General features: G+C 37.3%; 2 protein-coding genes across 2 annotated transcripts; both read left to right on the forward strand.

The window, feature by feature from the left end:
• Positions 1-7,332: 7,332 nt before the first annotated feature.
• LOC140227312 (zona pellucida sperm-binding protein 3 receptor-like) lies at positions 7,333-11,822 on the forward strand. Its single transcript, XM_072307730.1, has 5 exons — positions 7,333-7,336; positions 7,647-7,931; positions 9,720-9,929; positions 10,907-11,133; positions 11,589-11,822. The coding sequence occupies exons 1-5, from the start codon at positions 7,333-7,335 to the stop codon at positions 11,820-11,822; spliced, it is 960 nt and encodes a 319-aa protein (XP_072163831.1).
• Positions 11,823-15,530: 3,708 nt separating this feature from the next.
• On the forward strand, positions 15,531-20,059 carry LOC140228031 (uncharacterized). The gene is made up of 3 exons (XM_072308431.1): positions 15,531-15,580; positions 18,830-19,779; positions 19,836-20,059. The coding sequence occupies exons 1-3, from the start codon at positions 15,531-15,533 to the stop codon at positions 20,057-20,059; spliced, it is 1,224 nt and encodes a 407-aa protein (XP_072164532.1).
• Positions 20,060-25,840: the final 5,781 nt, after the last annotated feature.

Below are 25,840 nucleotides of genomic sequence, written 5' to 3' on the forward strand. Positions count from 1 at the left end.
GGTGTGGAAAGGGAAATCCTCTAAATCTGAACCTCGTTTTATTCAATATAGAAATATGAATAAGATTGATATGGATGATTTTAAACAAGATTTAAGGGATCAACCAAGGCAAAGTGTTAAGGACTGTTCAAACTTAGATGATGCTGTTTGTAAGTGGGAAGAACTGTTAATGCAAGTAGTAAATAAACATATACCTATGAAGAAAAAACGAGTTAGGAATCAAGTATGCCCCTGGATGAACTCAAACATACATAAACTCATGAAAGAGCGGGATAAACTAAAGAAAAGGGCTTGGAAAAAGAAAGACCCTAATTTGATGGATCAATATAAGCAACTGAGGAATAAGGTTACAGCAGAAGTAAGAAAATTAAAGAAAAATTATTTTGTTAATAAATTAACCAGTAATGATAATAAACCAGATCAGGTGTGGAAAACATTAAACAAATTATTATCAAAAAAGAAATCTTTTAATTTAAATTTAGATAAGGATAATGAACAGATAGCAAATATGTTTAATTCATTCTTCTCTAAAGTAGGTCAGAATTTGTCTGAATTAATACCTAGGTGTGATATTGATAGCCCAAATCTAGTCTCAACAGGGGATTTGTCAAATGAAAATAAGTTTGAGTTGGCCCCCGTTTCTGAAAATGAAGTATTAACAGAACTTTGGAAACTAAAAAATAAGAAATCCACTGGTATTGACGGAATTTCATCTGCCATTCTAAAAATGTCAGCTGGAGTAATCGCACCTACTTTAACATATGTAATAAATAGGTCAATTGTTGAAAAAAATGTTCCATCCCGATGGAAATTAGCCAAAATCATTCCTTTGTTTAAGAAAGGGGATAAAAGTAGCCCAGATAATTACAGGCCAATATCTTTATTGCCAGTAGTATCTAAACTGTTAGAACGTGTTGTGCACAAGCAATTGTTTAGTTATATTCGAGTTAATAGTTTATTAGCAATGGAACAGTCTGGATTCAGACTATTACACTCCACACTTACAGCCCTCGTAAACGTTACAGATGAATGGCTTCATGCCATGGATAAGCAATGTTACACGGGAGTAGTATTTGTCGACCTGAGAAAAGCGTTTGACACTGTTGACCATGTAATGTTATTAGACAAATTAAAGCGCATAGGAATGAGTGACTCCAGTATAATATGGTTTAGGGAATATTTACAAAATCGACGAATTGTAACTCAAGTAGGAAACACATTATCACGCGAACAATGCATTTCATATGGCGTACCGCAAGGATCAATACTGGGACCTTTACTGTTTGCCCTCTATATAAATGACATGGTTAAAACTGTTGAAAATTGTAAAATCCACCTATATGCTGATGACACTGTTTTGTATTTTTCAAGTAAAAATCCTTATACTGTTCAACAGAAATTGCAACAGGAATTGAATACGATCTCTGATTGGATGTGTAAAAACAGACTGAGTTTAAACTGTGATAAAACAGTATGTATGTTTATTGGCAATAGAAAGTCACTGAACAAATGTAATAAATTAAATTTGAATGTAAATGGGAAAAAATTGGAACAGGTAAATCATGTGAAATACTTAGGGGTATCAGTAGATTCGGAATTAAATTGGAATACACAAGTTGAAAGAGTTTGTAAAAATGTGAGTAAAATGGTGAGTTTCTTGGGCAGACTTAGGCATATAATCAATGAACAAAGTATGAATTTAATATACAAGTCTTTCATTTTACCACAGTTTGATTATGCCGACATTGTTTGGGATTCTGGAAAGCGTAATCATGTAAATATGATTCTAAAACTTCAGAATAGAGCTGGAAGAATAATTTTGAACATAAATCCATATTCTCACACGTCTACCCATCAAGTGCACCAAACTCTCCAATGGGATTATCTTGTCTCTCGACGTAAACAGCATCTACTGCAATTAGTTTACAAGGCATTACATAATATGACACCGTCTTATTTGACCGATAAATTTGAACCCAAAGAAAATTCGTATGCATTGCGGTCTAATTTCAATTTACACCTTAATATTCCAAGAACAAATTATTGTAAGAGAATGGTTTCATACAGAGGTAGTAGGGAGTTCAATTCACTCCCTTTGTCAATAAAAAAGGCAACCAGTATAGATATTTTCAAGCGATCACTGCAAGAGCACATCTCTTCTTATGTTTGATATAACTCAGTACATGACAGATTACTAATACATAAATTGATGGGAAATGAATATTTATCAATTTCTTTCTTTTTCCTTTTCTTTTTTTTCTTGTGTTTTTTTTCTTTCTTCTCATTGCATATAATTTGATTTGCTGTTTAATTGAAGAAACTGTATTACTTTAATCTATACTGGACCCTCCTGTAAAACAGCGGGACCATAATGGTCCTCTTCGCTGAGCGAGGCTATCCAGCCGTATTACTTATGAGTTTTTTGTATCACATGATTTGTAATGTTGATTTTTATATTTACGGAAATAAATTACCATACCATACCATACAGTTGACAAGACAGAGACATATACATCAAATACAACACACTGTATGTGGACAGGTACAATTCTTCCACTGAGTCCCCTACATACAGTCACACAATAACTATACACTGACAATTACACGCTTACTAGTCAAACAAGCAATAATAACATGGTGATGGGCCTACGTAACTATCATAACCAAACAATTAACCATAAATTTCATCACTGAGAGTGATAAATACCTCCACCCTAAGCAGGAAGAAATGAACCCAACCAGCAACCATCTTATTATATTCTTACTAATAACGAACTTATGAACATGCTACTCAACATAGAATAAGAATACGAATACACTGCCCACTGACATTCACATATACAGCTGTATATCGTATCTCTTGTCTAATGCCCAAAATCTGAGAAAAATAAATATATCGGTAATTTCTGTGTTTGTCAGTGAAAACGCTGTTGCAATGGTAACACAATGTATAACATGAAAAAAAATCTACACAACTATAATATCATAGAGCATATCATATCCCAAATTTCAAATCAAATACTAAAAAACTAAAAAAAAAAGCAGTATTATTCTATAATTTTCATTCAAATGATGTTGTTAACATGGCAACGCACTTTTCAACTACATAACATAACACAAATTTATACATCTAAATCATATAATAATCACATATGCCAAATTTAAAACCAGTCCCTTTAAAACCGGCTATAATTTGAGTTTGTCACCAGCATGCACCAGGACTTATCTGCCATAACCGTGTGACAGCCGACAGATGCCCAGCCTAAAAATAATTGTTAAGTATTTAATTCATTAGAAATTAGTTTGATGCAAAATAATGACATGACACAGATGAAAGCGCAAATATTCATATGTATATGAATGACGCGCCTCAAAAGCAGGAACAACAGCAACTGACAACTAATGTGTGGGAATCCTCAGCGATTATGTAATGCCACGCTTTATCTCGAGCTTCCGAGATAACGGCCTCTCCCAGAAAGTCGATCATGACGCTTTTAGACAACCTTGGTGTACAGTAACTAATAGTGATATTTTCTTTCAAATACTATAACTATATTACCAGCAGGGGAGGATCTAGGAATTCTGTAAAAAAAAAAAAAAAAGGGGGGGGGGGGCGTGACTATTATTTTTTATGCCACTTCCGAGTTTCATATCATTTTTGTTCTTTTTATTTCGTTTGTTTTAAACGATAAATAAAGGGGGGGGGGGCGTGCGCCTCTTGCGTCCCCCTCTGGATCCGCCATTGACCAGTGTATTCCCTGAACCTCTTGAAATCCAGACATCCAGAAATCCGTGACGTTTGTTATGGGAGATACACAATGAATGGTCATGATTCATATTACACCAAGAAAACTGAAGACATATAAGAATTATCAATAACGAAATACATTAAAAAGACAATCAGAACAATATAACCTTCCAGCCAATGTGGAATCGTAGTCATACTCAGATATTCGTAAGACCTATTAAAATGGCATGACATAGCATTGTCATATTTCATTATGAACTAATGGAATAAACGCTCATTTGACGTCACATTGAAACAGTATTCTTAAGGACTTGATAGTGTGCACTTTTTTATGTATAATTTCTTTCAAATTATAGAATGCGATACAACTACAGAAATCATTACTACAGAGTTATTTCTTCCAATGGACGATAGGGCCCACTTTTCATCATTTGATTAACCTGGACAATCATGAGTTTCGCTAGAAATATGAAATCAACTGAATACGTCATCTAAAGGACTTCTAATAACATATTGATTATTTGAATGAAAATTGATGTATTTTAAACTTTGGATATCTGGATTTATTTTGTCAATAACATCAAGTTGCTCTAAAAAATTCAAACTTGTATATAATTATTATTTTAAACTTTGGATATCGGGGTTTCTTTTGGCAATAACATCAAGTAATCTTTAAAATTTTATCAGTCCTAAATCACCAAAGTTTTGGATAAAATAGACATATCTTTTATTCCACAAACACAAAAGAAGTACAGAAGCGATCTGAACACTTTATATGGTCGTGTGAAGCCCAGTTCTAAAACTCTCTCGCTTTGTCCGCTGTCAAAGTACAATGCGCATTTAAAGATAATGAAAAGTTTTGGTACCTCAAAAGTTTCCTTGAATTTCCTTGTCTTAGTTTGTGTTTCAGGTTAAACTACCTTTCATATAACTAACACTGTGAGACTTACTCGCCCCTAAGTGCTCTCATGTCTTAGTAATCATGCAATTAACTGCGACCAGCAGCCCCATACGCATAGCGACCAGCAGTCCCATACGCATAGCGTAATCGGGCTTCGCATTGTAGCATTCAGGATCATGACAGATTTAGTATCGCAGGGTAAATGTCAACTTAAAATCCCAAAAATTCTCCAATTTGAAGACTTACCAATTAAGTTGAAGTATTGAAAACAGGCTTCGGGCAACGTTTGGTTCTGCCAATAGTCCCTTTCTGTTAGAATTGATGACTGAATGTGACTCGGTCGACAGGACCTTGGGAGAGCTACATACACTGAATACTACAGCCAGTGCATGCGAACACATCACATGCGCACAAATTTCAAATCCGTCAACGGATAAGATGTTTGTGTGCGCATGCGCTGGCCGTAGTATTCAGTGTATGTAGCTCTCCCAAGGTCCTCTCGACCGAGTCACATTCAGTCATCAATTCGAACAGAAAGGGACTATTGGCAGAACCAAACGTTGTTCGAAGCCTGTTTTCAGTACTTCAACTTAATTGGCAAGTCTTCAAATCGAAGAAATTTTTGGATTTTAAGTTGACATTAATCCGCGATACTAATTCTGTCATGATCCTGAATGCTACAATGCGAAGCCCCATTACGCTATGCGTATGGGGCTGCTGGTCGCAGTTAGCTATGCGTAAAATGGGCTGCACGCTGCTGGTCGCAGTCAGTGGTTTCGTACAATAATTATCGACGCGGTACCGCGACGGCTCTGGTACGAAACCATTATTGCATGATTACTAAGACATGAGAGCACTTTGGGGTGAGTAATTCTCACAGACAACGTACTTTAAAGGGATTGTACAGTTTCGGTTGAGACCTAACTTCAGATTTCTAACATTTTTTGGTAAGATAATGAAAACCTCTTATGAAATATGAAAGAGCATGTAATTTTATGAGGAATTCAACGTTTATTTGATGAAAATTGGTTTTGAAATAGCTGAGATATCCAAAAAGAGCGATTCTAGTAAAGTGTGGGACCCACACTTTCACACAATCGCTTTGTTTTGCCTTGTTTTTGGATGTTTCCGTCATTCCAAACCCGATTTCTATCAAGTAAACTTTGAATTCCTCTTAAAATGGTATGCTCTGTACTATTTCATAAGTGTTTTCTTGGTATATTGCAAAAAGTTAAAAGCCCAATTTTCACCTCCACCAATACTGTACTATCCCTAACCTGAAACACAAACCAAGACAAGGAAATTCAGGGAAACTTTTGAGGTACCAAAACTTTTTATTATCTTTAAGTAATCTTGAACAATGAGTGCAATTTTGCTTTCATATTCTGGAAGCCGAAGGTAGTTTTATCAAGTCACGTGACACGAGACAAACGGAAACGTTATACTCTCACCATCAGGGAAAGGGAGCAGCCAACAGTGTCTGCTTTGTCTTTGTAATAGACGTACACGCCTTACTTGGCTAAGTCAAATTCATTTTGACATGTTGCGCCGTTTGTTCTTATATGTCGCTATTAACAATCTTGAATACTAATTTCAGTTGGGGAAATACCTCGTCAGCTGATGCTCTTACCGAAGTGTGAACTGGAATAAAAAAAAAACTTGAAGAAGAAGCCATGGCTTTCCGATTGACCAGGTGGACGCCTGTGATAGTATTGCTATCTTTAGCCCTGTCAAATTCATCAGAACTATCCAGTGAGTATATCCCTATGTCTCACACTCTTCTACTAGTTTTTAAAACTAAAATGTATAATACAATTTCATCGGATTTAACTAATGGTAATCTCCAAGTTTAATACCATTTTGCCAAGATTGAAAAAAGGAGAAGAAGAAAAAATGAAATGATCAGTATGTCGTGATCTTGAAAAGGTTGTACTTATGCTTGTCAAACCGTACAAACCTTACCGGTAGGAAAGCTGTATCTGTATTCGGCATTATTACGTTGTGTCAGTCACATTCTACCTGGAATACTATTGATGCTCATGTGTGAAAATATGTTGATCAAATTCTTTTTAATCAGTTGATGAATCTGTTTTCACCCATCGATTGCAGGTCACCATCTCGACTGTTCGAAGAAAGCTCCTCTCTCCATGAATCTAAGAGTAGATTACGAGTTTCAACTTCTGGTCAAAAGTTGGGAGTTCGTCGCATCACACGATCAGAGGATAGTAATATGGCTGCAGTCTGTACAAAATGCGAACGTAAGTGCAGAGGATGAAATATCGACAACAAAAAGCGTGGTTGAGCTTCGGAATCGCGACATATCTCCGCCAATCTTCTCACTCAGTCACAAACTTACGCTATGGCTACACACTACTAATGATCTCGCCCTATACAGAGGACATTATCCAATAAGCGTCAGTGTCAATGCTTCATGTTTAACAGGTAGCTAGTATTCCTCGAACGACATAATGTAAGAATCATAATAATCATCCCTACTAAATCTCACAGCATGAAATTGGGCGTAGCATGACTTTCAATTCTTAAGTATTGCAATACTTTGGAACGCTCGTAAACACACACTGCTACGATTGTCTTTTATCACGTTGTGAATATAATACTTGGCCGATAAAACATTTCAACATACAAAAGTGTAGCTCTTTTCTTAGTCAAGATTACTGCCACGATGGGTAAGTAAAGGTTATTAATAGTTTCGAACTCCAATTTCGTCTTGCCTTATTGTAAGTTTTCTTTTGAAGAGAGCTGGTATAATTCAAAAACATTAAAAATTTTCATAAACATAAAACACTGTTTCGCATTTTAGTGGTGACTGTAGGTGTGTATTTGACAGTGCTTGGGTAATAACAATGACAGATCCTGAAGAACTATGTTATCGCTGAAGAGGTAACCTTGGTGAAAAGACAATATTTTTGTGGTGATTATCATTAAATTATCAAATTTACCAGGAGTTTATTGTGAGGTCTTTATTGTTTCTCGCAGGACCTGGATATCTAGGATGTTACACGAGAGATCCGAGCTCGTCGGATAGTCCACTATTTCAGAATTTCATCAGACATGACGTTGGGTCCAATGTAGAGTGCGCCTCGACGTGTCGAGAACAAAGACAAGTCGCTGATGTAGCTGTTATACACCAAGGCGTATGCGTGTGCGTTCCGTCAGACACGTTTGCTGCCATGTCCTCTTCTGAAACTACTCACCACGAATGGCAATGTCCAAGCATGGCGGAACTGAAATTCAAACCTTCTGTGTATTATGCATTTAATGGTAAATAATTTACCTAAGAAGAATTTGAAATTCTATGAAGCAAGGCTATGAGAAGCGAGACAAAGTCACGATAGTCCCCGGAATAGCATTTAAAACCATTATGAGGCTAGACCAGCACGCTTCAGCAAAAGGAATATTCATTTACATTGTACATAAAAGGTATTGTTTACCATTGGAGCAGAGATTCAAAATATGTTCGAGTTATCACACTTGTTATAAATATGCGTAGGTCAGTTGTATTACAAAACATCCTACCATATAAACATTTCGCAATAATACCTAAAATATATAAGGATATATTATTATTTTTTTTTTGATTAACATTACTGTAGACGGTTTATTATAGAAACGATTTTATTACAAGTATTGTTCACATTTGTATATCCAACCATACTGAACATCGATAATACTATTTACAATAATTTTAGATTGTTGTTTCTACCCTTAACTACATTTTAGAATTATTTTGACCGAATGAAGCTGGGTTTCTGTTTCATCTGCAAATGGTAAATCACGTCTTTAATGGGTTAGTCCAAGTATTTTACAAACGAATGGACTTCGGTTTGAATAACCCGGGGCAGCCATTTGAGGTTTCAGAGGTTTCAGCGTTGTGTAGAACATGAAGAGTTATTGTTTCAGTTGCACTTTCAGTGCGTCATGCCATTGTCTTCATCAGCAGTTGTCCTTTGTCCACACGAAAATGAAGATCTTAGAACGAGATCGATTTATCCAATCGCTTGCAGGTATTTTACTTCCTGGTGCAATATTTTCAAATGGTGCACGACAAAAATCTGAATTGCTTCAAACAATGCTACAGACAAGCAATATGACCCCATTCCATAAGGCCAATGACTTTTTGGCTTTTGATATATTAAACAAAAGGAATTTCGCAATTTAACCTTAAGATGTATAATATGCGGAATCATTTTTTTCATTTGTAACCAAACTATTAATTTATAGAATGAGAACGCTTTTATGCAATCACTTGCTGGTATTTTACATGCTGGTGCAATGCATGTATTTTCAAAAGGTACTTGACATAAACCTGAATTGCATCAAACAATGCCAACAAACAATGTGACCCTATTCCATAAGGCCAACAGTTTAAACAAAAGGATGTTTGCAATTCAACTTTAAGATGTAAAATATTTTGAATCCCTTTTTATGTGTATCCAAACGAGACAATATTTCACATCCCTGATCCAACAGGCAAAAGAGCATAATCATTTTTCGAACTTCAAGGAAAGTTTGTTGTTCTGTTTGATTTGTCAAGTTGACGGGTTGGTGTACATGAAAGTATTTATGATGTACATTTCTTTATTTGGAAAAAATAGCGTATAAACTGAAACGTAAAAGTGAAATTGTTTTACTTAATTCATCTACAGATTATCGATATAGGAATTCACGAAGAATTTGTGCCTGTCGTGATATATTTTTGAATGCAATTTCGCGTGCTGATAATACACGTTTGTATCAGGATTATTAACATTTCTTTTTTATATTCTACGTTTAACTTGCTTTCAATCTTACGACTTTGGTGTTTTCAGTTTTTGATAATCTGATATTCCCTCATCAAGCTGTCATTCAGAGAGAGTATGGTGTATTAATTCGTACTTGAAATGAATAATGAAAGATAAATCACAACTGCTAGCATTAAACATTTCGGTTTCGTATGCTGTGCTCTTGGGATAAGAGGCCAAAGCAAGTAGAAACCATTTATGCATGAAGCAGCTTATTTGTGACAACGAAGTTCCTATAAACTTTATAAACGCTCATCTTTATTTCCAGTATCCCATGGCTTGTACAAGGAGCTTGACTTTGTCCCAAACGGAAAGTGGGATTCTAACATCACGTGGTTTGGTTCCATGGTAACTCTTACCTGCGACCAAGGTTACGCCATCAATGGTAGCGCTATTCTCCAATGTGTGACACTACCTTGCCGGTCGACTTACTTCCCGGTTTGGAAACTGTCGGTCCCATATTGTAAAGCGGTCGACAGTAAGATCTGTTTTTTTTTTTTCTGTATACTGAATCAGTTTCCTTTTCCTGAAGTCTTTTGTCCCTCTTTTAATACGTAGTTTCTTTATTCATGTAGTCTTTGAGTGAACTGGATTTTCAAGCTTGTTTCAGCCATAGAGGATTAGTTCACTTGCCGGCTCAAATGGCAAATATGTGGCAGGCCCTATATAGAGTCAATTCTTATTGAGATCAGTGCTGATGTCGTTGAAGGCATAATGCACAATATGTGGAAAAAAAAGATATATAGAAAGCAGTCAATACATTGGGACACAATGAATCTAATGACATCATACAGATATGTACGATGAAACAATACCGAGGAATATTTTTTTTTCTTTTTTAACATGGACAGTTATTATTCAGCGTTTGTTTAGTTGGAGTATAGGTCACGAAAAGCGAAAATGAGAAATATGACTATAAGGATATTGTCTAGAAGGTGGCGCCATGCAAGGATTCACAACTATACGTTTCTATCTAGATGGATGGGTTGGAGGGACTTATGTGGTCGCTATGAGAAGGTGGTCGTTGAAGACAGTTGGAGAAATTTCGACAGTTTATTAGAATATGACTTGCTGTGCGGAGCTTGTAAATGAATATGAAGAGACTAGGCTAAATAGAATTTCCGGAGATATAGAAATTTCTGCCCGTTGGACTTGATTTCATTTTATTTCAATTCATTTATGTTTATTTTCAAACGAAGAATATGTGTACGTACCATATCATGCAAAAATTTATGAGTTAAAGTATTTTTTTATACGATTTGCCTTCCCAATGATTATGGGCGAAAATTCGTTATGATGCACAGGAGCATAAACCTTGAAGTACGTGATGTAAACTTTATCATTTAATAAGCACTATGTGTTGTAATTGTGAAAAGGTTTGTTCATGTATTTCTAAACTAACTTCACATCTTTCCTCTCCTCTCTTTCCTTCTGCTTTTGGTTCATACATAGAAGATCAAGTGGTATTTTGTGATCATCCTGGTCACGTGTCTAACGGAGAATGGAACTCAACCATGACGTCACTGGGATCTTCAGTAACTCTCACTTGCGATGATAGTTACGTCATCAATGGCAGTGCCACATTACGATGTGTGAGATCTCCTGACAGCAACCTACCTGTCTGGAATGCATCAGTCCCAACTTGCCAGACAGTCAAGATCAATACCGAGGGTAATTGTCCTGTCTATCAAATGTATTTTGGTGGTGCATATGTATAAATCATACAAACCTTGTTAGGAATAGGCTTTAAAAATAATTTGGAAGTACTGCCGAAAATTTTCGAACACAAGTCACTTCAGAGGGGTCTCGATTGTCATTGGATTAGCTTGGTCACCTGAATTACAACTAAGCTTGTGACAATGTTTTCAATTCTTTAAAAGTTAGGTTCTGAACAGTTCTGTAAAACTCTTAATTCATGGAAACATGTACCAATAACTCCAAAAATGTGCCCATCGATGAAAACGTAAAATGTATTTAAAGTACAAACCCATATTCCCTTTCAGTGTTTAGATATCTTCCTTTTAGGATTGGACAATCAATCTTAACAGTATAGCGTAACACTTTTCTTTTCTGTTGCAAACTTGACAATCTCCTTTACTCCTGTAATTATTTTCTCCTTTATCTAGAAGAGGAGCAGGAATGCCGTTACGCCGGTAACGTAACGCACGGAAAATGGGATTCAACCGCTACGCGGCTTAACTCCACAGTAACCCTGGAGTGTGACAGAGGTTACGTCCTGAATGATAGTGCTACGTTGCTGTGTGTACCGCCATCTGTTGACGGTTCTCAACCAGTTTGGAATGCATCAATCCCTTCATGCCATGCAGTCGAAAGTATAGTCAAACCAACCTTCACGGCCAACTGTCTATAGGGGCCACCTGTCGTCTATGGCCACTGAAAAATCCCCCTCCCCTGCGATAAAAACGTGATATTAAATACCCTCCGCATAGCTGTCAAGTGGCACACGGCCACGAACTTCATATCCTACTGTAGAATTTCAAGTGTCGCGGCCACAGGCCTTGTGCAAGGCGAACAGGTCAGTGATAACCACTTCTGCAATCACCCACCATTTAGGGTGGGATTTCACGGAGCACGCGAACGATTTGCGAAGGACGCGAATGACAAAATCCGACATTCGGAAAAGTTTTTCTCCGAATGTTTTTCGACAATGAAGCCGAAATCTACTCTTGCGCAATTTGTGCGAAGTTTCCACGACGTATGTGCGAATGTCGTGTGTATCATTGCTAAAGTACAGCGTGTTACGTACACGAAGAACACGCGACGGAAATGCGAACTACGAAACGTTTTCAAATTGTACCCAAGGAGAAGTGGAAGCTGTCTTGAATTGTTTTTTTTTTTCTTTCCTGTATTTGTCCTTTCTTTTTCTCTCATTTCTCTATAGTGTGCTTGCCTACATGTTTTTCCCTAGGACTTATTTCCACTAGTAAAGCATTTTTTTTTCTTTTTGCAGTTCCTCACACATAATCTCTATAGTTCAAATGAAATTTTACATAATTTAGATTAATTTTAAGTGTATTCTGCGAATTTTTTTGTATATCAAACATTTCTTTCTCTTTGCTAGTCTTTAATTTCTTTTGTTACTATTGTTGTTAATAATTGTTTGATGTTTAGATGTATGGTACGATTTTAATTTGTAGAAAACGTATAGGTCACACATCCCCCAAACGTGCGCTAAACGTTCGCGAGAATGTCTCAAAAAATACGCGAACAGTTTGCGATTACGTCGTAAAATGATCGGAAAAACTTCGCAGATTTCGCGTAACATACGCGAGACATTCTCCAAAGTTTCGGAGTCTGTTTGTGGTTTAACGATCATTTTGCGAACATCGCGCGTGTCTTGCGAAGATCTTGCGCATATGACGAGACTTGAAAGACACTTTCGAGAACAATTCACGAGCAAATCACGACCAAGTGTGCGGAAAAGGTTCGCAAAAAATTTCAAACTTTTTTGAAATTCTCGCCGAAGTAGAAACGACATTTGCGAACAATTGACGACGCTTCCGAACCCTCACGTCCGTTTGGCGATCCTTTGCAGACTAAAATACGAATGCTGGATTTTGCCATCCGCGTCCTTCGCAAATCGTTCGCGTGCTCCGTGAAATCCCTTAGGGAAATGTCGTTTTTACTTCGGCGAGAATTTCAAAAAAGTTTGAAATTTTCTGTGAACCTTTTCCGCACACTTGGTCGTGATTTGCTCGTGAATTGTTCTCGAAAGTGTCTTTAAAGCCTCGTCAAATGCGCAAGACCTTCGCAAGACACGCGCGATGTTCGCAAAATGTTCGTGAAACCCCAAACAGACTCCGAAACTTTGGAGAATGTCTCGCGTATGTTTCGCGTATGTTACGCGAAATCTGCGAAGTTTTTCCGATCATTTACGACGTAATCGCAAACTGTTCGCGTACCTTTTGAGACATCCTCGCGAACGTTTAGCGCACGTTTGGGGATGTATGACCTATACGTTTTCTACAAATAACAAGCGTAGCATACACCTAAACATCAAACAATTATTAACAAATATAGTAACAAAAGAAATTAAAGACTAGCAAAGAGAAAGAAATGTTTGATATACAAAAAAAAAAGAAATCGCAGAATACAGTTAAAATTAATCTAAAGTATGTAAAATTTCATTTGAAGTACAGAGATTATGTGTTGGAGGAACTGCAAAAAAAAAAAAAATCATAATAATTATGCTTTACTAGTGGAGATACGTCCTAGGAAACAATGTAGGCGGGCACACAATAGAAAAATGAGAGAAAAAGAAAGGAGAAATAGAGGAAAGAAAAAAAAATTCAACTCAAGACAGCTTCCACCTCTCCTTGGGTACATTTTCTCCCATGATTACTGAAAATTTTTCGTTGTTCGCATTTCCGTCGCGTGTTCTTCGTGTACGTAACATGCTGTATTTAAGCAATGATACACACGACATTCGCACATACGTCGTGGAAACCTCGCACAAATTGCGCAAGAATAGTTTTCGGCTTCATTGTCGGAAAACATTCGGAGAAAAACTTTTCCGAATGCTGGATTTTGTCATTCGCGTCTTTCGCAAATCGTTCGCGTGCTCCGTGAAATCCCACCCTTAAGCAGAGTAATGCCGTCGTCCAGTGCTTGCCTGCTGCATGCAAGCTAGTGTGGAAGAACGCAATCAGCTGCATTGTTCAATGTTTGAAACACATGTATACTTACAGTGAGACTTGTAGGCCTAGTCCTATACATGGATTTTTACATGTGCGCTTGCACAGCCTAAGTATGCGGTACACATTATCACGGCAGCTATACCTGTCTAAAAACGGCCATTCCTTTTCTCCTCCTCGGGTGGCCGCTACAGACAGATTTGATTGTAATTGATCGATATAACACTGACGCTTAGATATTGCATCAGAGAATAAAAAATGTGTACAATATTACTTAGATGTGGATTAGTGTCTTAGTAGCGTCTGTCGTTGTGAATCGTTTGCGCCATTATGTTTGGTAAGAAATGTTTTCGGGTTGTTGATATTCAGTTGTTATTTCAATTACGTCACCACCAACAAAGCAATGAAATGTTTTTAGTACGCAACCATGTTACCTGCGAATCATGGTCTCCATAAAGAATTGACAATAAGAAAAAGTGCCTGGCCTAGAACCTGACACCTAAAGATGTTAGTGACCAATGATCTTTGTAAAACTAACTGCAAACAATAAGTACTTAAGAACTTATCCTAGCGATTAGAATTTAAGGACTCTATCCATAGGACCAGTGAATAGCCAACTGTTGAATACAGAGGTTACATGACCATACGCATTTTTCTCTTCAAGAGTGCTAGATTATGTTCAATGTTGGGGGCTACACGCAGGGAGTGGAGCAAGGGAATAGTGTGCGAGGGGGCGGGGGTTTCCCCCTTCAACACGAGGGAGGTTTTGCGGTTTATGATTTTAATGTAACGTTCTGGTGCACACTTTCGGTCTTTACGGTGTGACGGTGGATAGCGCTCATTTGCAAAAAATTACAAAATAAACGCCAGTGAACGATAATGCCACACGAATATAACGAACAAATATAAGAAAAGAGAACTAAATTCTTTAATTGTTGTCTGATTTTTTCTTTTAATAACCAAATTACTTGAAATATCCGAGTCGGAAAAAAACCCAAAGGGAGTTTTAAAATGGGGGGGGGGGGGGGGGGGGGGGGGGGGGGGGGGGGGGGGGGGGAGGCAGCTGCCCCTACCACCTCCCCCACTCTGCGTATGGCCATGACAGGTAGAATGTATCGTTTAATGTTCAAAATAATCAACATTATCATAGACGTGTCATCAGTTCTGTCCACAGAGAGATAGATGGATAAATAGATAGATAGAGGAAAAAACAAAGATTGCCTAAAAAATAAATAACAGAGACATGTGCTGCTTTATTTCATGGAAGAGCTATCACAGTATGTGGAAGTGAAACTACGTTATTTTTGTGTGGTTATTAACTCTGCCGTTTATTCACCAATTCCACTTTACGCACAGTCACTACTCCTGCGCCAAAGGGCAAATTTCTGCTGATTTCACTGGCAGTGTCATTTGTGGCTTTTATCATGCTGCTTCTCCTCTTCATCACGGCCTGGTACCTGCATCGGAGAAAGAAGTAAGTTTCAAGAAAGTCAGGGTATATCATGGAGTCCATACGAGCATTTTACAGACGGGGAAAATGCCGTCAAAGCCAGTTAATGAGATGAATGCTGGTATTATAAGATCATAAGTGGAACCAATACTCTAAACGGTAACGAAGATTCAAGATTCAAATTCGTTTTTCATTTCCATTAATTAAACAGAGAAACTATACACAATGTATAAGCAGAACATATTTGTAATAGTTGAAAAAAAAAAAACCCAACGTGATTTGATAAAGTACATGTTAGAATGAGTAACAAATGAAGAAAACACAACTGTATTTTTAGAATATATGCATGATATGCATTATCATAGTACAAGTTGATTGAGGATGGGAATGGAAAGGGATAAGCTATATCACAACGTTTTTCTGCCCAGCACTTTCGTTTCAACTATTTTCAGCTCTGGATATTCTGTGTATCAGGTGTGGCAGAGAACCGTAACAAGTGCTTAAGGACAGAGATACAGTACATTTGAGGTCGAGTGATTGAGATTTAAATGGAACTAAAACAACCCTGTTATTTACCTATACATGGTGAAACCATGAAACGGCACACTGGTCAATAAAAGACAAAATATTCTGTTGAGATTATATGTGACCCTGCACCTCAAAACAAACAAAAAGTCGCCAGACATGACTTTTTAGTAAAGACTATGTTCTAAAAGAGCAGACTTTAAGCTTTAGAATGATGTATAACTCAAATCAAATGGACTCTCCTAACCTATCTAAATATTGGAAAGAAAGCACAAACAAAGTGTGAACTGAGAAAAGAGGCTCTGAAGTACAGTGTCTATTCAAGCGCTTAATCTTTACCAAACCGTGCTGGCTGTGCGATGAATGGGACAAAAAACAGGAAGTAAACCACCAGAGTAACAACAATGAAGGGATTATTAGATTAAACTGAAATTAAAGATGCCTCATTAACACATTCTGTCCATAATCAATGCTAACTTTCAAAGCAGTAGCACTATTCTTTCAAAAGTTATTTGACTTGAAAGTGAAGAGTGTGGACAAGGTTTTTCAGAAATGAAAAAAGGATTCTAAAGACACACATAATCACACTATTCAAACAAAAATGTTCGAGATAAACTGCTAAAAAACACACTTTCCTGTGTAATATTATACCAAATTTTAGCATAATGTAAAAGAAGACCCGCTCTTTCAGAAAATATGAAAAAGTCAAGTTCGGCTAGGTTGACCCATTTCACTTATTTTCAGTCCTCACGCAAAATCAGTGCTTGCGACTTTATGTTCGTTTTGAGGTGCACTGTCACATATTCAAATACGAAATAAACATTAAGTAAGAGACGGATTTGTTTATATGTTTATTAGAAGAATGTCTATTCAGCACTTTACACAAACAATAAAAAAGGAGAGATAAACAGACACACGCATTATTTTCTGGTCCATTGCATAGTCAACAATGCTGTACAATGAATAACACATTAGACAGATTTATTGATCCTTGAACCAAATTCGCATCATAATGTATATTTTTCTTAACCACATGAAGGCATAGGAACCCAAAGGCCTACTAGGAAAATCACTTTGTCATGTTTAGTTTGATTTCAGAAATTAAACTGAAAGTGAGAGAAGTGGCTGATGAATTTTTATTTTTCATCGAATCTCGGCATTGGAAATTGAGATTTACGAAAGTCAAAACCAATACAAAGACATCAATTTTCAGAGTTTGATTTCTCCATAAAATTCCTAGTGATCGAGTATGAAATGATGTAATACATAATTATATACATATTTGTCACGCTAGTCATTTGCTTATACAGTTGAAATGTTACACTTCTTGAAGATATTGTGATTTACGGATTAGAAGGATAATACACTTCAGAAAATATAAATAGATTACATTACTTTTATCTATCAGTTTCTATGCACTTGATGAAATCAGCCTACAGAAACTGGGTTTTGCCTTTAATGTTCATTTTTTTGCCTCCGCCACGAAGTGGTGCCGGAGGGATTATGTCCGTCCTTCCGTCCGTCTGTCCTTCCGACCGTCCGTCCTTCCGTCCGTCCGTAATGAATTTTGTGGACAGCGTACCTAAAAAACCTTTGGGGTATCCTAATGAAACTTTGCAGGTATGTGTATTAGAGGGTGAAGTTGTGCCTATCAACTTTTGGGTGCACATGATCAAAGTCAAAGGTCAAAAGGTCAAGGTCAAATGCTTACAATTTACCTATTTCCCCCATATCTATGCAATGCCTGAAGATTTTTTCTTGACACTTAGTGTATACATGTATTACACACTTAAAATTCTCTGGTAAAAGTTTGGGGTCATGAGGTCAAAGGTCCAAAGGTCAAGTAAAAATGTTACAATTTCACTTTTTTCTCCGTATCTTGGAAATCGTTCAAGGTATCTTCATGGAACATAGTATTATATATGCATGTATTGACTAGCAGTGGTTATCTACGGAATTTGGGGTTCATGTATATATGCATGTGTTGACTAGCAGTGGTTATCTACGGAATTTGGGGTTCATGGGGTCAAAGGTCAGGGGTCAAAGGTCAAGGGCAATACTTCAAAATTTTACTATTTCCTTATATTTCTGCAATACCAGCAGGATTATTTTTTTTTTAACTTGGTGTATGCGTGTATAACCCAATAGAGATTCTCTGTTTTTTTTGTCAAGTTCAAAGGTCAAAAGGTCAAAGATCAAGTGAAAGTGCTGAACTTACTTCTTTCTCCATATCTCGGAAGTGGCTCAAGTTATCTTGAAACTTAGTACATATTTACATGTATGTATGTTCTGCCTGACAGTGATTCTCTTATGAATATTAGGATCAAAGGCCAGATGAAAATGGTAACAATTTAGTGTTCAATACAGAAATTGCACTTTTTCTCCATACCTTGAAAATTACTAAATGCATAAACTTGAAATGGTCAAAGTCAATTTAAAGTTCTTAAATCCCTAAATACATGCTCTCCTATTCATCCAATTAAACATAGGTCAAGGAAGGTAAATATTCAACACATTTGTCACAAACATGTAATTCTAATATTTTGCCAATTTTGTAAAAATGTAATCACACATTTTCCTCATGTACTATAGACCTATTAGGAAAATCATGCATTATGGCGGAGGCATACCAGTCACATAGCGACATTTCTAGTTGTGTATATGTTATAGAATTCAGTTTAAAATGTTTTTTTTAAACCGAAATATCTAGAGCTCATAAGCAAAGGTGTTTCGTTTTACTTACTTCAGATACAAACCTTCATCACATCGAAATCAGAGAGATGGTGACATGAATAACGATAACGTTCAACCTCCAGTCCCTGGTACTCCCTCTGCCAATTTGGATTACCCAATGCATACTTGGGTCAACAGCACAGAGAGAACTGTCCCTCCGATTCCTGCTGTCCTCGAAGAACCTGCAAGTGATCCACATCAATCGTTACATGTCTACCAGGATGCTGAAGAGGTACGCAGATGTGGTGCAAAGATTCCACTAATGTCAGAGCACCCCTATCCGGTGGACAGTGGTGGGCATTGCGGCGCATATCGTCCACCGGGAACATTAGATCCAGAACCACGGAGAGGAGTCTATGACTATAAATACCACAGCGTGGTTCCCAGTGGTTTTGGCAGGGGTCCTGTGGCCAAACAGGTTCGTTTGTTTGACCCGACTGTCTACAATACTCTTGATAGTGCACGGGATCCTGTCGTTGGCCATAGTACCATGATATCGCAGAAGATTAAATGGGCGGAGAATACTAGCTGTACTTGGGATGCTGACATCGAAGGCGAAGAAACGTCTCTGAAATTCCACCCACAACGAGGACCTGTGGGAACCATTGACTGGAACACTACTGACGGCGGAAGTGATTATGACATCACCGGTACCGCAAGCGTAGCATACGACGGACGAAAATTGCCTATGGTCACACCGGCCTACCCAATTCCTGACAAAAATATGGCAGAGGAAGAATCGTTGAGAAACCCCACTATGTCCCCTCTCCGCACTAATCACCAACCTCTGGTCAACCTCGGGGAACTCTCTTACTACCAGTTGGACTCAAGTGAGGCTGCTGACATCATCATTAGCCAAGCACCACGATCTCCGTCAGCATTCGACTCGGATGACTACAGCCTGTTGAATCCTCGCCCAGGCCTTTTACTCTGCTATCCAGGGCTTGAATCTCATGCGAGAGGAGGTCATACATACAGCGACAAAGATACGGCAGTAAATTCAAATCTCATGCGAGAGGAGGTCATACATACAGCGACAAAGATACGGCAGTAAATTCAAATCTCATAGAGAGTAGCTCTGAGGAATTGTATGCTAAAGTAGATAAGCAGATCAAAAGGCGTTCAAATGAAAAGGAATCAGTTGTCTCTCACCAGGGCACCACAAACGTCACAAACGGCGCCGCCACAAATTGGCCTGTCGAGCAACTCTACGCAAAGATAGATAAAAGAGGAAGAACGTGTTAAAAGGGGCTTGTAATGAAAGGCATTTCAAGAAATGGAGCATATAAGTTAAATCTTCTGGGATAGGTATTTTAGCATTTTTTATTTTTATTTATTCATTTATTTATTTATTTATTTATTTTTTTATTTATCTATTCATTTATTTATTTTTTACAAATTGTTTAAGTACAGTGATTATAGTTGATCAGGAGAATGACAGAGCAGGGAGGTGTGATCTCCCTGGGCAGAGTTCACCTTGCTTTCAGCACAAAGGCATCTTGTGGCGTTTTTAGGGCAATTTGAATACAATCACTACAAGAATACAAACAAAAACACAAGATGCACTATCAGGGATAGCTCGCCTTATGGCTTTGCACAGCGGAAAAACGATCAGCTGTGGAAAAAACAAGGTTTTGGGGCATTTTATTTTCGCATACGCTTTGTGCGCAGTATTTCATTTAATGGACTTGACACAGTTATAATCCCATTTTAATGACCTAAATACTTCATGACTACACGCAGTGGCCGTACAGAAAAAAAAAACTCAACTAAAAAGAAAAAGAAAAAAAAAACAGATGCAAACACAGGAATATACAATTACAACTGCATCTGTCCAAATTTTCTTTTGCATTGGCATATGGACACGAACTTTCCCCAATATATATTTTTTCTTTTGTGTGTGTGTGTGTGTGTGTGTATGTGTGTGTGATTTGGATTTTCTCTCAAAGAGTCGTGTTGTTTCATTGTAAATTTGGTTGTGGTGAAAGATATTTTCTGTATTTATCTTTCCAATTTAACATTTTCCTCACATACTCCAAACAATAATCCCAGTAAGAACTGTTTAATTTCACAGCCATAGATACTATGAATCTAATGCACAATTTTCTTAAAGATATTGTTCGTTTTTTCACTCTCTATTAATCTGAACAATGCCAGCTTTGAGAAAATGTAGACAGCCGAATTGTTTAATCAGTGGCGTAAAGAAAGAGCATGTTGCAGGTCTTGGTGATTATCTATTTTGAAATACGGATATGAATTATTATCAGTGCTTTGATAATTTTGTAGTTGTGAATCACATAGGAGACTGATAATGAGCGTGATGTTGTATATATACTTCAGTCAAAATACATCTTCTTTCATTCACATCCCCTCACAGACACACCCACACACATGCATAACACACACACACACACACACACTCATAACCTTCAATACGTTTATACATCAATCTCTACTAGACACAACACTACACTCACTAATATCTTTTAAAACTGTTGTAACTCACTTAAGTGAACACACACCTGCATATAGGCATATCATACGCTGCACGATTTTGACTCGGTACATTTCAATATTTTTTATTTCCTCCGATGTCGTGTATCTCTGAAATTTGTATTGATATCATATTGTTTTTTTAATCTCCTGTAGGTCTACGAATCTATGTGATGTACTGTAGGTTATAACTGTGTTCTGTGTAATAATTATGTGTGTATGTATATCACTTTGTTTATTCTAATATGTTCTGTGTATGCATGCAAACCGTATCAGGGCAATTACCCCCCCCCCCCCCCCCCCACGGCTAAATAATGGTTAGTGGTAAGGTTAGAGTAAAGATTAGGGTTAGGGTCAGGGTAGGAATTTGGGTTAGGGTTAGAATTAGGTTAAGGAAAAGGATTAGGATTAAGGCCAGCTGAAGGGTCCGGGTTAATTGCCCAGGGGGTAATTGCCCTAGACCCCTGCAAACAAATTTCCATAAATTGGCAATCTGTCGATGCATGTCTGTGGACGAAACCTGGAGATGCTAGATGCATGTGTTGATACTAATCAACATTCATGGACACATTATAGGCCTATAATATGAATCAAGCATGGCAAACATTGGACATAAAACACAGTGATATGTTATAACAAGCAATGCAATCATATTGTTTCAGCGCATGAAAATAATCATATCATTCCCACTTTGTGTATTTCCATTCACACGAAACTAGGGTACTTGCGCATCAATACATTATTTTTACTGATGAGGTTATGCAGGCAATAGATGTCTTCATAGAATGATTAACAAATAATTTTCCATTTATTTGTACAGCAAAGCCAGCGTAGGATGTCAAAACGAACAACTGACATATGACTCACAGCCGCTATACAAGCGCTTCTGGACATAATAGCGGGAAAAAAAGAAAACAAAGAGGAAAGAAAATCAAAAATCAGAACTGAAGAAAATAAATCAGCAATCAATAAAAGGAAATCTTAAGCAAAATGCAACAATATCGGATCTTGAAGTCATTGGTTCTACAAGAATCATTATTGTAGGGTGGAAAACTTGCTAAAACAGCTCTGGAGTAGGTTACTGTCGGCACCAGAAGGTTGCATACTTTTTGCCATCTATAGCGCTGCACAACTGAGAGTATGAAAGAATGTTTGCGATATGCAGATTATGCTGAATGGAGTAGCTGAGGATCAGCAATGTATAGTTCTGGCTCAGTCCCATACATTGATATTACTGCTGGTTACTGGTATGGCACTACGAAGCGGTGTGTACAAGTTGAATAATCTCGTCCATTCTGTTTTCATGCGTTCTGTTCTGTTCTATTTTATTTGTATCAATGTCATGTTCCGGCAAGGGCGCCAAGGAATAGAATTTTATCGATATGGTAATAGCAAATCTACTATCACGTATAAAGCTCCATAATTACAGTTAAGGGTGTATGAAAAGACATGGTATCGATGACTGACAAAATATAATTGTCACTTGTCTCCCTGTCTTCTTTTTGCTCTTCATTCATCTCGTTCTAAGTGCGTATGTGATGTGCGTGTGTGAATGTGTGTTAAACTAAGTTTAAGAACAAGTTTTGTCCCCCCTCTCTGTCTCTATCTCAACTGATGTACGCACCAGTTAGTCTTATCTATTTGTTGTGGCGTGGGTTTTGGTTGACTGTGCTGTCATGGTCACAGATGTCACTTCTCAGATGTCCTAGCCTTTTCTTCTGCTATTTTGTAGTACTTTAGATTTTGCTGAACAAATGAAATGAAATGGATGAAATAATGTGTGAATGCCTAAATGAATGAATGTTACTTCAAAGAAAACTTTTATACATAATGCAATTGAATTGCCGGTTCGAATGGGCCAGTTTCAAATGACAACAAAGATAGTGTGAACACACACACACACACACACACACACACAAAATAGAAGATTAGAGAAAAAGAGAGAGAGGGAGACACACACAAAGCAAACAATGGAAGGAAAGTTTGAAACCAAACTCTCTCTTTCCATCGTGTGCTTTGTTGAGCTTCTAGACCTCTGAGACCCTTGGAAGCAAACATGGCATTATCGTACAGAAATCTTAACCCTGTGTATCTGGAATAACTGAGTATTCTCTCTCTATATATACCTGTGTGTGTGTGTGTGTGTGATATCCACCTCCGTTGTTGTATTTAAAGAATTGAAATGTAACGGTCTGATGTCCAATTTTTGTAGAATATTTAGGAATTTTTGAATTAAATTCAACGATCTGGAGCTTTTGGAAGAATATCTGCAAATCGAACGGGGGATGGCTATCTCCTTTCCACACAAGAAAGCTTTTTACACTTTTCGTAACTAAAATTCAGTGATCTGATATACTATTATACGAAATATTTGAAAAATTATCAACGAAAAAAAAAGTGCAGTGAATCTCTGGAGGGCGTATTATATTTCCAGAAATGAAATTAAACTTTCTGGTGCACAATTTGGTTGAAACAAATACATTGTAGATAATCATTTTGCTGTCAGCAATTAGATAGGCCTTATACTGGAATTGTGAGAATGGCTAGGTTATGGAATCAGATACTTGTTTTATCACTTTTAACTTTGTGGCGATGGATATATCTCTCACCGGCAATGGCAATATATGATTGAAGTGAGATGGGGTTGTGACATATACAACTATAGTGCCATGCTTATTCCCGTCGTATGATAAGGACAAGAAAAAATATTATTATTATTATTTACTTGTTAAACACGATTTCTCATTAACTTTACTATTGAACTTGAAATGTTATTCCATTCTAAAGGAAAAGAGGGATTTTGATTGTGTTTGTTTAATTGATGTTTTTTTTTTGTCCATGATTGTGACCTAGCCTATTTTAAAGCATTTATCTTAAATGTAATTGAAATAACATTTCACACCATATCTGTAAGTAACAGACTTGAATTTAAACATGATTGATAGACTCAATGTATTGAGAATACAAGTATTAATAAGGGGCGACAGCTAGCGTCACAATTCTGAATATCTACTTTCTTACTAAATTGGTTGACAATGATATTCAAGATTTCAACAGAAGTGTGTACCAGATCGTTTGATTTCCATTCTAAAAATGTATATAAAGATGTATATCTCGGTCTTGTTGAAGGAGACATGTACATACTCTGCCGCACGCTCATCCCCGTTGCTGGCTGTGCTTAGATATTAGATTTTCAAATAATTTCATCACTATAAAGTGAGAAATCATGCATAACTTGTACAATTTAAATGACTGCATTTTCTTTTGTTTGTAACTTACACAATTAGATGACTGCATCTTTCGCATTGCAACTCAAATGATTAACCAAATTATCAGACTATTTTCTTTAATTGAAAATTTTCCAAACGTGACCGTGCATCACAAAACGAACAAAAATTCGCACACACTGATTTTGCGTGAGGACTGAAAATAAGTGAAATGGGTCAACCTAGCCGATCATGACTTTTTCATATTTTCTGAAAGAGCAAGTCCTCTATTACATTATGCTAACATTTGGTATCATAAAACGGACGGGAAAGTGTGTTTTTAGCAGTTTATCTCGAACATTTTTGGTAGAATAGTGTGATTAGGTGTGTCTTTAGAGTCCCATTTTCATTTCTGAAAAATCTTTTACACACTCTTCACTTTCAACTCTAATAACTTTTGAAAGAATAGTGCTACTGCTTTGAAAGTTGGCATTAATTATGGACAGAATATATTAATGAGGCATACTTAATTTCAGTTTAATCTGATAATCCTTTCATTGTTGTTACTCGGGTGGTTTACTTCCTGTTTTTTGTCCCATTCATCGCACAGCCAGCACGATTTGGTAAAGATTTAGCGCTTGAATAGACACTGTACTTCAGAGCCTCTTTTCTCGGTTCACACTTTTCCTGAGTTTGTTCTTTTTTTCCAATGTTTAGATAGGTTAGAAGAGTCCATTTGATTTGAATTATACATCATTTTAAAGCTAAAAGTCTGCTCTTTCATAACATGGTCTTAACTAAAAATTCATGTCTGGCGACTTTTTGTTTGTTTTGTGGTGCAGGGTCACAAATACTCTTCTTGAAATGTGCATCAAATCTTTGAAATTCCATTCTAAAGAAACACGATGTTTAAAAGGTTGCAGGAAAGGAGATAATCTCCTCCCATCACACCCTCCTTTGCTTGAATTGTTTCACGTAGTTCACGTAGTAGGCAGTCAATGAAAACGAATTCAAGTTCCTTGTCCAAGTTGGGGGGGGGGGGGTGAATATTTAGCCCCGTCTCATCCCCTACCCCCTCTTTAGGGCTTTTTACACTTGTAAATTTTTGCTTATCCCCGGACCAACGGTGGGGCTAAGGGGGGGGGGGGGCCTTAGCCCCACCGTTGGTACGGGACTATCCTTAGCCCACTTTCTGTTTACACTCGTTTTTGCCAAAGTGGGCTAGCCCCACCGATAGTACGGTACTATCTGGCCCTGCAAAATAGCAGGGGTTAGCACCGCAATTGCGGTGCCAAGCAAGTGAGTGTAAACAGAACGAAAAAATAAT

Source organism: Diadema setosum, chromosome 4 (assembly GCF_964275005.1).
Source record: "Diadema setosum chromosome 4, eeDiaSeto1, whole genome shotgun sequence".
Lineage (NCBI taxonomy): Eukaryota > Metazoa > Echinodermata > Echinoidea > Diadematoida > Diadematidae > Diadema > Diadema setosum.